We start from the raw sequence: 16,318 nt of genomic DNA, 5'->3' as shown, positions 1-16,318 counted from the left end.
GATTATTGTTGAATTGCTGTTAAAAGTCATACAAAAGAAAGAAAAAAAATAACATAAACATGAAATTATATAAATTTACATCTTCACAAACATCAAATTATTATCAAAAATAAAGAAAATATATCAAACGTGAACAGAAATATTTTTTTACGGTAGAACCACATGGCAAAAAATTTTGTGCTAATTGTCAAGTTATAAACTCGACCTCATTGATTCAAAAACAAACTTTGCATATTAAAACATGAAAATAACTAGAGCTATAAAACAATAATAATATAAATGTTATTTTATTATTTAAAATATTAAATTACTCAAATATCAAATTATATAATTAAATTAAATAAATAGTTATTTTAAAACTCTAAAAGAATATATTTAAAAAAAAAGAATTAAAAGAAATTGAAAACTATGATCAAATTATTTAACTCTCTCTAATCCAATAAAAAATAAATTAGATTGTATGAAGTCTAATAAAAGACTACTAAAATCTAAATTGAGATAATTTTATAGAGTTTCCAACACAATATATGTCCCTATTTAAAAATATTAAGCCCCAATTTTCTAATATATAAAGTAAGTTATTGACATTAACTTTTCAGCCCTAATGTAAATTATAAATATGCAGCATCTAACTTGACATCAAAATATGTAGACACTAGTAAAACAAGACCTAGAAAGTACACTTTCTTTGTCTTTTCTGTCTCTCCAAAAGTGATGTTTCATAATTAGTCCACAGCTCACCGTCTGAGAATCCAACCAGGATGGTTCACAAAAGTAGTACTCTAATCAATAACATCTCCATTTTCATTGAAGCACTCAAAAGAGAAATATTTATCATACACTAAAAAATAACAGTGATCAATTCAAAGCTCAATGCAATCCTCTCAGGACCACCTGAATAACTTACCTTCAAAACAAACAAACCATTCACCCAACAAATTCAAAGCTTCAACTGCCTCCTTTAAAGACCATTCATAATTTCAAGTAACACAAAAAATAAAAAATAAAAGCTTTAAAAAAAATCATCATGAGATACCAAATTCACCAACTTGTTATTCAAAGAGAAAAAAAATGCAGATACACTAAAGAACTGAACTGAAAAGATAATCAATAGAACATAACTTCAATTATCATAACATAGACAATGCTGATGTCATTTTCTAATTAAAATGAATATTTTACCTAGACAACAGTTAATTTAATGATGATCTAGATAAAATGTCAACTTAAATCGGAAAACAACATGATGGATCCAAGTGCTTTTCTCTTTTACATTTTCAAATGTAATATGAACAACAATAATAAGCTAAGACTACCTTAAACTAGGAAATAGTAGTGAATTAAGTATCACTGTGGGCATGTAAGTTTTGCCTTGGATGTTGTTCTACTTTGATCTCTTGAGGGGCTTGGACAGGTGGCAAGTCTTGAATGGCAGGTTCCGGCGGCAGAGGAGGTGGAGGAGGCGGCGGTGCGATTCTGCCATCGACACAAGAGGAGCATTTGGTCTCAATCCAAGTTTCTACATCGTACTCTCCATGACCCATGACCCGACGACCTGAACAAAGCCTACCAATCATGCCGGCGATGACACCTAAGACGGTGATGACCGCTAGAACCGCTATGACAGGTCCAACCGTCCCGTGATCCGAATGGGTTGTGTACGCTTGTTGGGTTATTTCTATGGACGGTGGCTGTTGAACAAAAGGTGTGGACATTGGAGACAAGGGTTTGGAATAAAAAAAAAAACACAACTTTAACTGAAAAGAGAGAAAAAAATTGAGTCTTTTAGGAGAAATTCAGGTTTCAAGTACTTGAAAATGGGAAGACATTGGTGGGTTTGAGAGGGGAGATGAGAAATGGGGATTACCAAAATGGGTGCTGATTTCAACCTAGCATGAGTGTTTTGGGTGCCATTTTTTTCCCCAAATTGTAGCAAAAGTGCAAGGTTGTATTTAGAAGAGTGATGATTTAGGGTTACTGTGTTGTGTTGATGATAATGTGGGAAGTGTGTAGGGTTGAGTGTGGAGCAGATTGATTAAAGAGATGAAGGAATTTTTTGGGTGGGAGAGTGGGGTAGCAGCAGGAAAATGAGAAAGAGAGAGAGAGAGGTGTGGTTTTTTCTAGGTGCTTTTCCTGGTACTACAAACCAGTGACTTGGAGATAAAGCTTTGGACAAGGGAATCATTTGACTACCGACAAGGGAAGTGTTAGCAAGCAAGATACATTCATGATCAGAGTAAAAGTTCAAATCATAAAAATAACTTAGGTAAAATACAATAATAACAAAATTGTTTTCTTAGTTTTCTTATTTTGATTTCTAAAGTTATTATAAAATTTGATAAACATATTCTGCTACATTTGAGAATTAGTTTATTTATTTGATTAGAAAGTATGCGTTTTCACAACAAAAATGTAAGTTGAAAAGAAAATATAAAGTATAAATGCGATGAAAGAAAGAGAATTGTAAAATAAAGAGTTTTAGTAATATAGATTGATGTAAAATATTTTATACTTTTATTGTGTCAGAACTATTACGTATAACTCTTGGATTAAGTATTATAACATTGAACCAAATCAAATTGTTATACAGAACTATGATTTATGATTACACGATAATGTTTTTGTTGTTACTGTATACATTTTTCTTCTTTGAAATAAAGGTGGGATGAGTGTGAAGTTTAAATACCAAGAAAAAATAATTATTGATATGCAACTTAATTATTAATATCTTTAATTATTTTATAAATGAATATTAAATTATTTAATCTTTAAAATAATAAATACATAAATGAATAATTATTGACTGATTTCTTTTTAACTTTTGTTAAATATTTCTTTTGAAACAAATATTAATATGGTTAACTAACATAAACACATAAAATATGTAGATTATTACGGTTTAATTGTTTTTTTTTATTTTGTTCATTTTAGTTCAAAATAATACTTTATACCAATTTGATTATTTCTTTCTAAATTGATTTAACCTAATAAAATTCAGATTAGTGAATATCTTCAATTCTTGAAGTGACACTTCATGAGCAGCGGTGGTTAAAATATATTTTGTTGGTTAGGAATGCATAATAGATTGGTGTGGAATGTTTCTTTTTCTCAATATTTTCCAATAATTATCTTATATGCATTCAAACATTTTAATCACAAATAATGCAAATGAACAATCACAACAATACAACAACGACACCACCAAAACAACTGCAACAACACATAAACAATAAACAATTTTTTTTCCCATGTAACACACTTTTTTTAAAATATTCTCTGGATAGCATACTGTGCAAAATATTTACATGCATAGCACAATTTTATTTTCCGTTGAGAATTTGTGTAAAATATAGTTTCTAGTACTAGTAACTCTGCAAAAACAAAATTTTCTTATTTGACAATAAATTTCATGATGAATAACATTCAGAAATATATTGGTAGTTACAGTTGTAATCTCATTAATGTTTTAATGATATATGTTTGTTGGAGTTTTATTTCATTAATTTAATATTTAAAATTAATTTAATTAATTGAATACGTGACAAAGATAATAAGCAAAGAAAGTTTATAGTAATTTATATTAGTAAGAATGTTAGGATTAATTGACGAATTAATTCTATTAGTGACTCATTTGAAATATTATGATGAACCCAACTGTGATTTAATAAAAAAATATAAAGACTTATTGATTATTATTATGGGATGTGATAATAAAATAAAATAAAGATAAAGATAAAATAAAACCAACTTGATGGACGTTGGTATAAAAGGATTTTGGGGTTCTGTCTCTGGCCATAAGGTTATTTTCACGGTAACCCATCAAGAACGTGTGAGAAGAGAAAGAAAGGCAAAGAGATAGATTGGGAAACGGTGGTTGAAGAGCACACAAGATTACAAATTGAAGAACGAAGAACGCTCAACCATATTCACAGGATCTCTCATGGATCAAGGTTAGTGCTCTATTATGTTTTATGGAGTGAAAATCATAACTCTTAAAGATCCTTAATTAATTTTACATGTGGTATCAGAGCAAGATTGTATGATTTATGATTCTCCTGTTATGTGATCCCTTATGATGTTGTCCCCTAATGTTATAAATCCTAATTAAAGATTTAAAGGTTTAATTGTTTTCTGCTGCGTTCATGTAAATTATAATCGTTTCTCTTTTTGATGGGATAAAGCAGCGTGTTAAAACGTTGTCACTGTTTTTGGATCAAGCTTCTCCATTACGTGCGTATGTCAAAGGAGATTTATCTTTTTCCATGATTTGAATAGTGCATGCGTGGAGTCACATGATATGGTTTTAACGTGAATGCATCAGTTGTTTTTTCTTTTGGAATCAAATATAATAAATGAAATAATGTGTGAACGTGAATGGGTAATGTGTGAATGTGAATGGAATGAACTGCCAATGTGTGCATCGTGCATCAGTTAAGTTGCAATAATATTTATTTTAATTATTTTATTTATATAAATAATATTAATTATTTTATTTATATAAATAATTAATAATTTATTTTAATTTGCAATAATATTTATGTTTGTTATTGTTAAATTAAAATTAATGAAGATGCTATATAAAGTTTATAGCAATTAAATGTGTATTTATTTATTTGAAATTAAGTATGATAAATTTTGTTAGTCACCAAAGTGGCCAAAATTTTAAGTTTATATGATTTCAAATTATTAATATTTTTTATTTTAATTACCCATAGTATGGATGCTAAATTATGAATAATTAAATTTATGGGTTAATTAAAATTCATTAATTATAAGACATTTAAGGATCGCCCAAAGGTTGATTAATTGTTCTCATAATTAATGAACATGATTGTAGATAATTTTGTATGCGTCACTAGTTTTATTTATATACCCAAAGGTAGTAGGTGATTCTAGTTGATGCATATTTTAATTATCAATAATGTTATAATGTGATTAGCATCATTATGTTTATGTTTGTGTATTAGTGGATCTCCCAAAGGAGAACATTAGTATGCATAGAATGACTGTTTATATCTGAATCTGTTTTTTTTACGTTTAGTTTTATGACTCAAAGCATTGATGTTAGGCATGTGTTAATTGCAGTCTCTGTTCCGGTATCTTTACACTTGCATGCTTCGTCTGTTCCAGTCTTTAATGGGTTGAATTTCCCTGACTGGAGTGAGCAAGTCCAATTTCACTTAGGTGTGTTGGATCTTGATCTAGCTCTTCTAGTTGAAAAGTCGGCTGCTATCATGGATGCTAGTAGCAATGAAGAGAAAGCCCATTACAAAGCTTGGGCAAGATCAAACAGACTTAACTTAATGTTTATGAGAATGAGCATAGCAAGCAATATAAAGTCAGCTCTTCCCAAAACTGATGACGCAAAAGAATTTATGAAATTTGTAGAAGAGCGCTCCCAAACTGCTGATAAGTCTCTCGCTGGGACATTGATGAGTACGTTGACCACTATGAAGTTTGACGATTCGCGTACTATGCATGAGCATGTGATCGAGATGACAAATATCGCAGCAAAACTTAAGTCTTTAGGAATGGTAGTGGATGAAGGTTTTCTCGTGCAGTTCATTCTGAACTCATTACCGTCTGAGTATGGTCCGTTCCAGATGAACTATAACACCATGAAAGACAAGTGGAATGTGCATGAGTTGCACAGTACGCTAGTTCAGGAGGAGACCCGACTGAAGAACTTAGGAAGCCACTCTATTCAGTATGTGAAGAATCAAGGAGCTGTTGGAAAGAAAGTTGCTAAGAAACATGGAAAGGGTAAAGGACCACTGAAGATTGACGAGTCCTTAACCAAAATCCAAAAGAAAAATGACAAATGTCATTTTTGCGGAAAGTCTGGACATTTCCAGAAGGACTGCATAAAGCGTAAAGCTTGGTTCGAAAAGAAAGGTGAAGATAATGCTTACGTATGTTTTGAATCAAACTTGACTGAAGTTCCCCATAATACGTGGTGGATTGATTCTGGATGTACGACTCATGTTTCTAATGTGATGCAGGGATTTCTTACAACCCGAACCATAAACTTATGACTTTGCATCACAATGTTGGCATAAACGTAGTTTAATGGATGAACGATCTGCTTACTTGTGGCATAAACGTTTGGGACATATTTCCAAAGAAAGAAGACAAAGATTAGTAAAGAATGAAATCCTTCCGGATTTAGATTTTACTGATCTGAATGTGTGTGTGGATTGTATTAAAGGCAAACAAACTAAACACACAAAGAAAGGAGTCACGAGAAGTACTCAGCTTCTTGAAATCATACACACCGATATATGTGGTCTGTTTGATATAAATTCTTTCAATAAAGAAAAGTACTTCATCACCTTTATTGATGATTTTTCGCGTTATGGGCATGTTTATCTACTTTATGAGAAATCTCAGTCAGTAAATGCCTTGGAAGTTTATATAAATGAAGTAGAAAGGTAATTAGACAGAAAGGTGAAAATCATAAGGTCTGATAGAGGTGGTGAGTATTATGGAAGATATGATGAAAGTGGACAACACCCTGGTCCGTTCGCTAAGTTTCTTGAGAAACGTGGTATTTGTGCTCAATACACAATGTCAGGCACACCACAACAAAATGGTGTATCAGAAAGGCGTAATCGAACCTTAATGGATATGGTTAGGAGTATGTTAAGTAATTCATGTTTACCTGTATTATTGTGGATGTATGCTTTAAAAACTGCCATGTATTTGTTGAACAAAGTTCATAGTAAAGCTGTTCAAAAGACTCCTTTTGAGTTATGGACTAATAGGAAACCCAGTTTGAGACACTTGCATGTTTGAGGTTGTTAGGCAGAAGTAAGAATATACAATCCGCAAGAAAAGAAACTGGATGAAAGAACAATCAGTGGATTTTTCATTGGTTATCCAGAAAAATCAAAAGGGTATATGTTTTACTGTCCTACCCATAGTACAAGAATCGTTGAAACTGGAAATGCTCGGTTCATTGAAAATGGTGAAACCAGTGGGAGTGAAGCTTCACGAAATGTGGAGATTAAGGAAGTTAGAGTACAAGTTCCTATAACTAGTACTTCTTTATCAAGAGTAGTTGTTCCACATGTTGTAGAAACTCACAACAATCAAGAAGAACAACAAATTAATGATCCCGAGGTTAATAATGAACCGATAGTAGAACAACCACAAGAAATAGTATTAAGAAGATCTCACAGAGATAGAAAGTCTGCTATTTCGAATGAGTATGTGGTTTATCTACAAGAGTCAGAAAATGACTTAAGCATTGATAATGATCCAATTTCTTTTTCAGAAGCCATTAATGGTGATAATTCTAATAAGTGGTTAGATGCCATGAAAGATGAGCTTAAATCAATGACACATAATGACATATGAGACCTTGTGGAATTGCCAGAAGGATGCAAGAGAGTTGGGTGTAAATGGGTCTTTAAGACTAAGCGTGACTCTCAAGGCAATATTGAATGTTACAAGGCCCGTCTTGTTGCCAAAGGTTTTACTCAGAAGGATGACATTGACTATAAGGAAACATTTTTGCCTGTTTCTAAGAAAGATTCTTTTAGAATTATCATGGCATTAGTAGCTCATTATGATCTTGAGTTGCATCAAATGGATGTTAAAACTGCTTTTCTGAATGGGGATTTAGAAGAGGATGTCTATATGGACCAACCGGTGGGGTTCGCTGAAGAAGGAAAGGAGCACATGGTGTGTAAACTTAAGAGATCGATATATGGACTTAAACAAGCTTCTCCGCAATGGTATCTTAAGTTCAATGATACTATTATGTCCTTTGGATTTAAGGAAAACACCGTTGATCAGTGTATATATCTGAAGGTCAGTGGGAGTAAGTTTATATTTCTGATTCTGTATGTTGATGATATCTTGCTTGCGACTAGTGATCTTGGTCTATTAATTGAGACTAAGGTTTCTCTCTAATAACTTTGAAATGAAAGATATGGGTGAGGCATATTATGTGATAGGAATAGAAATATTCCGTGACAGATCACAAGGATTGTTAGGTTTGTCTCAGAATGCATATATTAATAAAGTTTTAAAGAGATTCAGAATGGATAAATGTTCAGCATCTCCTGTTCCAATACAGAAAGGATACAAGTTTAGTCTCATGCACTGTCCAAAGAATGATTTGGAATGGAAACATATGGAAAATATCCCTTATGCATCTATTGTTGGGAGTTTGATGTATGCTCAAACCTGTACGAGGCCAGATATTAGCTTTGCAGTTGGTATGCTTGGTAGATACCAAAGTAATCCAGGTCTGGAGCATTGGAAAGCTGCAAAGAAAGTTTTAAGATACTTACAAGGAACAAAGAATCACATGCTTACTTATAGAAAATCTGATCACCTTGAGGTGATAGGTTATACAGATTCAGACTTTGCCGGCTGTGTGGATACAAGAAAGTCTACATTTGGTTATGTGTATCTTTTAGCCGGAGGAGTGATTTCATGGAAAAGTGCGAAGCAGTCTGTCATTGCTGCATCCACCATGGAAGCTGAATTTGTGGCATGCTTTGAGGCCATAGTTCAGGCTAATTGGTTGCGGAACTTTATTTCAGGACTTGGAGTAGTCGATAGTATTTCCAAGCCGCTAAAAATTTATTGTGATAATTCTGCAGCAGTCTTCTTTCGTCGGGAAGTAGCCACTCTGGCAAGGGTTAGGCGGTGCGGAGAAGACGAACCTTGATGGTGGAGTGTATGAAGAGTGAAAATGGAGTGGATCTTGGATCTGTGTTCTAGTACGTTATAAGGAGAGAAAACTGAAAAGGCGTTAGAGTGTAATGATGAGAAGTTATGTATGGTCTCTGATTATGAGTGATGGTGCCCATGTGTTGTGCCCGTGACAAATTTCACAATTGCGGGAAGAAGAAAGAAAAAATAAAAGAAAGATTGTTCCCCCAAAATTAGCTTATATCTCTTTCTTTCTGATTTTTTTTCCCATGTAGCACACTTTTTCCAAAATATTCCCTGGATAGCATACTGTGCACAATATTTACATGCATAACACAATTTTATTTTTCGTTGAGAATTCGGTTTCCGGGCAACTGAATTCTAAATTCAATTTTGCAATTTTTTTTTCTTATACCAGTCTGAATTCGGTCCCTAGGGACCCGAATTCTGTACTGGTTTTTTTTTTTAAATGATGAAAACATAAAGTTTTTTTAAAATAAATATAATTAATTTTTATTTTTGTTATTGATAAAATAGAAATAATTAAATAAATTATTTAATATATAATGTTTAATGTGGTGTTGTATTATTTATTTTTTAATGTTTATTAAATATTTTAAATTAAAAAATTTGTTTGAAGTACGAATTATTTTTTATTTATATATTTATATTTTGATTTGTTTATAAGAATTTTATTGATAAAATATTTATTTTTACACAAAAATAAATAATGTAAAATTTATTGTTAGAATTTATAGTAGGTATTAAGTTTAAGGAAAATGATATATTAATATCCATTGATTGAGAACTTCACTCACAACTTGACGTTTTATTGTCACTTTCTATTTTTTTTTAATTTTTTTCAATTTTCACGTTGGTTTTCTTTGGAAGCAAGCAAAAAGAGAAAAAACAAAAGGTGAAAATGTAAATTGGAAGGGAAAAAGCAGAAAGTGTGAAAGGATGTGTGAAACCACTGTGCAGTATTTTTGGTTACCCATGGCTACATAAGTGCTAACCTATGGTATACATTTTGAACATGTGTGAAAGGATGTACAAAACTTATTTCAATCTTCACTCTCTTCATTATTAGTGGGGAGTATATGTTGGTGAGTCAAGGAATAAAATTTTTGTAATTTAATTAACAACATATGAATTCATTCCCTATGTGCCAACCCGTGACTTAATAAATGGTAACCCAGGTGCAATGTTTTGCACATGAATTTTTTCTTTCTTCAATAACTTCAATAGTGGCACTTTCATGCCTTGAGTTCATATGATAAAGTTAAATCTTCATACTCATATTCCTTCAAGTGAGTCTAGTTTGCCCCTATTTGTTGTTTGGAAAAGGAAAATAAAGGTGTATATATTTCTTCTTCACTACCAGTGTGCAGTATTTTTAGTTACCCATTGCTACATAAGTGCTAACCTGTGATATACATTTTGAACATGTGTGAAAGGATGTACAAAACTTATTTCAATCTTCACTCTCGTCATTACCAGTGGGGAGTATATGTTGGTGAGTTAAGGAATAAAATTTTTGTAATTTAATTAACAACATATGAATTCATTCCCTATGTGTCAACCTGTGACTTAGTAAATGGTAACCCAAGTGCAATGTTTTGCACATGAACTTCAATAGTGGCACTTTCATGCCTTGAGAAGTGTGACAACTTTGTTCATATTTAGTTTTCTTTTATATGTTTTAACATTGTACTTTAAGATGGTTGAACTTGTTCACTTTATCTAAAGAAGTTGTTGTTCACTATTTAGCAATGAAGCATTTGGAATGATTAAGTTCTTGCATTACTGATATGCGAATTTGCGTTAAACATGGCAAACTCTTACAAACACATAAAGACGACCTAATACATATGTAATACAATATTAAAGTACATATTTGTCCTTTTAATCACCGTAGTGGTGTCTAGTTCCATACTGAGGTCGACGCCAGTTTCTGGTGGGGTTCCTCCTATGCACTTCAGGTATAGGTTCTTCAACCAATGAAGATTGTCGTTCATGTTCCTCATCAGGTTCATGATCATCATTTACAGCAGATGATGATGCTTGTGTGTAAGGATTGTGGACGTAGTAAACTGAGTCTTGTTGTGGTTGATGCAGACCTTCAAAGAAATTTGGACTTTGGGAATATGTATGCAACCACGGTTGTGCAGAAGGTGGAGTTTCATAATAAGTTGCAAACATACTTGGTATGCCTAGTTCTGAGTTTGGTGAAACTGAATTCCTTGTTCCCTCCATACCTTGTGGTGGAGGAGGAGTGTTTAAGTCATGCGTAGTTTGTGGTGGTGGAGGGACATTTGTCGATGTTGATTGACGATGCATTCTAGGATAATTTAACATTTGTGGAACTGACAAATATAAAAATGAGTTTGAAGTATACCATGACATGTACTCCATTGTGTGTTGAAGTGGCCCAAGGGAACAATGGTGTCTTGCATATGATCAAGGAAGAAGGTGGGGTCACATAACAACAAATTTGGCTGAAGCAATAAATTCTGTCTTGAAGAAGACAAGAAATTTGCCAACTTCATCCATAGTATTGGCCACGTATACCAGGTGCAACACATACTTTACCAAAAGAGGTAGACAAATAACTGCAATGCTTAGTGCTGGTCATGTGTATTCTGAATATGCGACGAACTTCCTACAAGATGCAGACTCGAAGTCCAACACGCACCACGTCCTTGAATTTGATAGAAATACCATAAGATTTAGAGTGGAGGAGATGGTCAATCCCAGAGAGGTTCGTCCGGTAGGAAAATTTGTAGTCAGGTTAGATGAAAGGTGGTGCGATTGTGGAAAGTTTCAAAAACTACATCTACCATGTTCACATGTTATTGCAGCTTGCAAGCATGCACATCACGACTTCAGCATGTACATAAGTCCACATTACAGGCTGGATGTCATCGTCAAAGTATATGACAATTTATTTGGCGAGTTAAGACATGAAGAATATTGGCCACCATACCAAGGGCCACAGGTTTGGCCTCATCCTGCCACAAAAAGGACTGAGAAGGGTCGTCCTAAATCAAGTAGAATAGGATTGAGATGGACATTAGGGAAGGAAGACAATCAAGAAAGTGCTCTTATTGTAGAACTGAAGGACACACAAGAAATCATTGTCCTAATAACCCTGCACTTTCATGATCTGTATCAAACCACTTAGTTTATGTTGTACTTTGATTTGTTTTCAATAAATATAAACTTCATTCAATTCAATGGCACATCTTTTCTTATTATCTTTTATTCTTACTTATTTTACATAAACCAAAAACATATAAAAAATTAATTTCATATACAATAATAAAATCGTTTTAAATTATTTTAATTATTTCCTTCATTTCTAAATTAATTTAGACAAATTTACAATGTTTAAAATATAAAATTTTTAACAATTATCCAAAATTAAAAGAAGCTTATAATTCCAATTTTTGTTAACACATTAAAAAAAATTCATACTTCACTAATTATGAAACAAAATTTAAAATTAAATTGAATTTTATATTTTGAAATTACACATAAAATCACTTACTATACAATACAAATTCATTTTTTTAATTTACAAATTTATAAACACAATAAATTATTCTTTATTTTACTATTTTTTCAAATAACACCTCAAATAACTAATAAAACATTACTAATTCGATTTTTTTAATTTTTTTTACTCTTATCTATTTTAAAAAAAAATAATTATATCAATTTTAAAATCAACAAATTCAAAAACAAATAATTTTTTTTTTCTAATAACTAATAACACATTTATAATTCTATTATTTAAAATAATTTATTTAATTATTTCTATTTTATTGATAACAAAAATAAAAATTAATTATATTTATTTTAAAAAAATTTTATGTTTCCATCATTTAAAAAAAAAAAAACACCAGTACAGAATTCGGGTCCCTGGGGACCGAATTCAGACTGATATAAGAAAAAAAATTGCAAAATTAAATTTAGAATTCGGTTGCTCGGAAACCGAGTTTTCAACGTAACATAAAATAGTGTTATGAATGTAAATATTGTGCACATTATGCTATCAGGGGAAAATTTTGGAAAAAGTGTGCTACATGGGAAAAAAATCCTTTCTTTCTTCCTATTTCTATTATTTTATATATCACTTCACTATAATTATTGTCCTTACCAAAATAGTAATTATAAAACAAAATATCATTGTATTATTTGTCTATATCATTAAAAATCAATTATCAAGACATAACTAATGAAAATAAATTATCAATATAATTATTAATATAACCGTTCCGACTAAAAGAAAGATTATACATGATGAAATTATGGTGAAACCTCATGAATGCATGTTGTGACAGATAATTGAAACAAGAAAACTGATGCGTTGAAGAAGTGACATTAGTTAACATATTATGATTAAACTATTTAAATACATATAAAGAATAACAAATATTTAACAAATATTTTGCTAATTAAAAAAATAAGTTCTTTTAGAATATAACTATTACTCTTTATTTTATTTTTTTAGTGTTTTAGTGTTTTCACATTGGTTATTAATTGATGTAATATGTCATACATTTTCTACATTGTTGGTATCCACATCGACAATTTAACCGATGTAATGGGTAAAAATAACCCGTGTAAAATATAGTTTCTAGTACTAGTAACCCATCAAGAACGTGTGAGAAGAGAAAGAAAGACAAAGAGATAGATTGGGAAACGGTGGTTGAAAAACACACAAGATTACAAATTTGAAGAACGCATATTCACAGGATCTCTCATGGATCAAGGTTAGTGCTCTATTATGTTTTATGGAGTGAGAATCATAACTCTTAAAGATCCTTAATTATTTTACATGTGGTATCAGAGCAAGATTGTAGGATTTATGATTCTCCTATTATGTGATCCCTTATCATGTTTTCCCCTAATGTTATAAACCCTAATTAAAGATTTAAGGGTTTAATTGTTTTCTGTTGCGTTCATATAAATTATAATCGTTTCTCTTTTTGATGGGATAAAGCAGCGTGTTAAAACGTTGTCACTGTTTTTGGATCAAGCTTCTCCATTACGTGCATATGTCAAAGGAGATTTATCTTTTTCCATGATTTGAATAGTGCATGCGTGGAGTCACATGATATGGTTTTTACGTGAATGCATCAGTTGTTTTTTCTTTTGGAATCAAATATAATAAATGGAATAATGTGTGAACGTGAATGGGTAATGTGTGAATGTGAATGGAATGAACTGCCAATGTGTGCATCGTGCATCAGTTAAGTTGCAATAATATTTATTTTAATTATTTTATTTATATAAATAATATTAATTATTTTATTTATATAAATAATTAATAATTTATTTTAATTTGCAATAATATTTATGTTTGTTATTGTTAAATTAAAATTAATGAAGATGCTATATAAAGTTTATAGCAATTAAAGGCTTGGCCTCTATCCATTTGACGAAATCTTGGCAGTTTGCTTCCATAGTCGGCCAAAAGTAACCAGCGCGAAGGATTCTGGTAGTCATGGTACGTGCGCTGGAATGATAGCCGCATATGCCTTCGTGTAATTCTTTGATGATGTATTGGGCTTGTTCTGTAGTGACACATTTGAGAAGTGGTTGGCCGTATCCGCGTTTGTATAGATCATCACCTATCATCGTATACCTGGCGGCTTTAGTTATCCAAGTTCTGTCGGCATTTGGTGGGGGGTTACCGGTTTGGAGGTATTGGATGTAAGGAGTGGTCCAGTTGTTGGCTTGGTGTTGAGTTAGGTTATGACAGGTATTTGTGATGGAAGGAGAGGATAGCGTTTGCTGTAACAGTGATCGGTGGCGACTTTTTAACTTGGTACTGGCTAGTTTGGATAGGATGTCGGCTCTGATATTTTCGGATCTAGGAATGTGTTGGATGCGGACTTGGTCGAAAGCGGATTGGACGACTGTTCAGACCAGATGGTAATATTGTAGAAGGGTGGGATCTTTGATCTGGAACTCGTCATTTAGATGGCCTATAGTGAGCTTGAAATCGGTTTTGCATGTTAACGATTTGACGCCGACCTCGCGGGCTAGGGATAGGTCGACGAGGATGGCTTCATATTCAGCCTGATTGTTGGATGTCTTGAAAGCGAAGTGGAGGGATTTCTCAATGAGGATATCGTTGGGGCCTTCTAACACGATGTCGACACCTGCTCCCTTTGGATTTGAAGAGTCATCAACGTTGAGTGTCCACTGGTCTTCTGTGGGTGTTTGTTGGAGATTATTGACAAAGTCTAGGAGGCATTGAGCTTTGATGGGGCCATGAGGTTCGTAACGGATGTTGAACTCGGATAACTCGCGGCCCAGGACGACATTCGTCCCGCCAGGTCTGGTTTCTGGAATATCTATTGTATTGGGTAGTCGGTTTTGACGATAATGTTATGATTTTGGAAGTACGGGCGTAGGTGGCGGGCTGCGTGTACTAAGGATAGGGCCAACTTTTCCACCATCTGGTATCTGGTTTTGTGATCTTGCAGGGTTCTGCTTACGAAGTAAACGGGATTCTTCGTGCCGCCTACGTCTTGAACCAGTGCGGCGCTGACGGTGTGATCTGTAGCGATGATATAGACCAGTAGGGGTTGATGGGTATCCGGTTTGTGGAGGATAGGCAGTGAGGTGAGGGTGGTTTTCAGTTTTTGGAAAATGTGTTCACAATCGTCATTCTACATGAATTTGGCGGATTTTTTGAGTAGCTGTATGATGGGTTGGGTTTGTTCGGCTAGTTTGGGAAGGAAACGGGAGATGGCCGTGAGACAGCCTATGAGGCACTGTACTTCTTTGATGCTGGTTGGGCTTCGCATCTATATGATCGCGTTGCACTTTTCAGGGTTAGCCTCTATGCCGCGCTGGGTCAGCATGAATCCAAGGAACTTGCCACGATCGACACCGAAAACACATTTATCAGGGTTGAGGCGGAGGTTGTATTGCCGCAATGTAGAGAAGACTGCCGATAAGTCCTGAGCGTGCTAGTGATGGTTGGGGGATTTTTCGACGCATTTACCCATTAAGTGGCTGAAGACTTTATCCAACAGTTGTTGGTAGGTCGCTCCTGCGTTTTTGGGACCAAATGGCATGACCTTGTAGAAGTAATTGGCATCGTCCGTGATGAAAGCGGTTTTGTTCATATCAGATGCGGCCATGGGAATTTGGTTGTAACCTGAGTAAGCGTCAAGAAAATTGAGGACCTATTTGCCAGCGGCACCGTCGACTAGTCGGTCAATATTGGGCAATGGGTAGGCATCCCTTGGACAGGCTTTGTTGAGGTCGGTGTAATCAACACACATTCTCCACTTGCCATTGGCTTTCTTGACCAGGACTACGTTAGATAGTCAAGTGGTATAGTGGGCTTCTTTAATAAACCCTGCGTTTAGCAATTTATCGGCCTCAGCCTTGGCCGCTAGGCGTCGCTCCTCGTCGAGTTTGCACTTTTTCTAGGAGACATATCGGGCCTCCTTGTAAATAGATAACTTGTGGGATGCCACTTGAGGGTCAACTCTAGGTAAGTCGACAGCTGACCAAACGAAAAAGGTCTAAGTTGGCGACAATGGTGGGTGTTATGATTTCACGTTGTTCGGATTCGAGCCCGGTACCGAGCTTGATGGTGCGGCCATTAGGGAGCTCCAGGGGG

General features: G+C 33.7%; 2 protein-coding genes across 2 annotated transcripts; one reads left to right on the top strand and one right to left on the bottom strand.

Annotated features, from left to right (window-relative positions):
* Nucleotides 1–1,340: 1,340 nt before the first annotated feature.
* LOC114175191 lies at nt 1,341–1,715 on the bottom strand. The gene has a single exon (XM_028059955.1). The coding sequence runs from the start codon at nt 1,713–1,715 to the stop codon at nt 1,341–1,343; it is 375 nt and encodes a 124-aa protein (XP_027915756.1).
* Nucleotides 1,716–11,284: 9,569 nt separating this feature from the next.
* Nucleotides 11,285–11,851, top strand: LOC114175190. The gene has a single exon (XM_028059954.1). It carries the CDS (start codon nt 11,285–11,287, stop codon nt 11,849–11,851), a length of 567 nt encoding a protein of 188 aa, XP_027915755.1.
* Nucleotides 11,852–16,318: the final 4,467 nt, after the last annotated feature.

Source organism: Vigna unguiculata, chromosome 3, assembly GCF_004118075.2.
Source record: "Vigna unguiculata cultivar IT97K-499-35 chromosome 3, ASM411807v1, whole genome shotgun sequence".
Classification (NCBI taxonomy): Eukaryota; Viridiplantae; Streptophyta; class Magnoliopsida; order Fabales; family Fabaceae; genus Vigna; species Vigna unguiculata.
The sequence above is the reverse complement of the archived record's forward strand: the minus strand, read 5'-3'. Positions and strand labels throughout refer to the sequence as shown.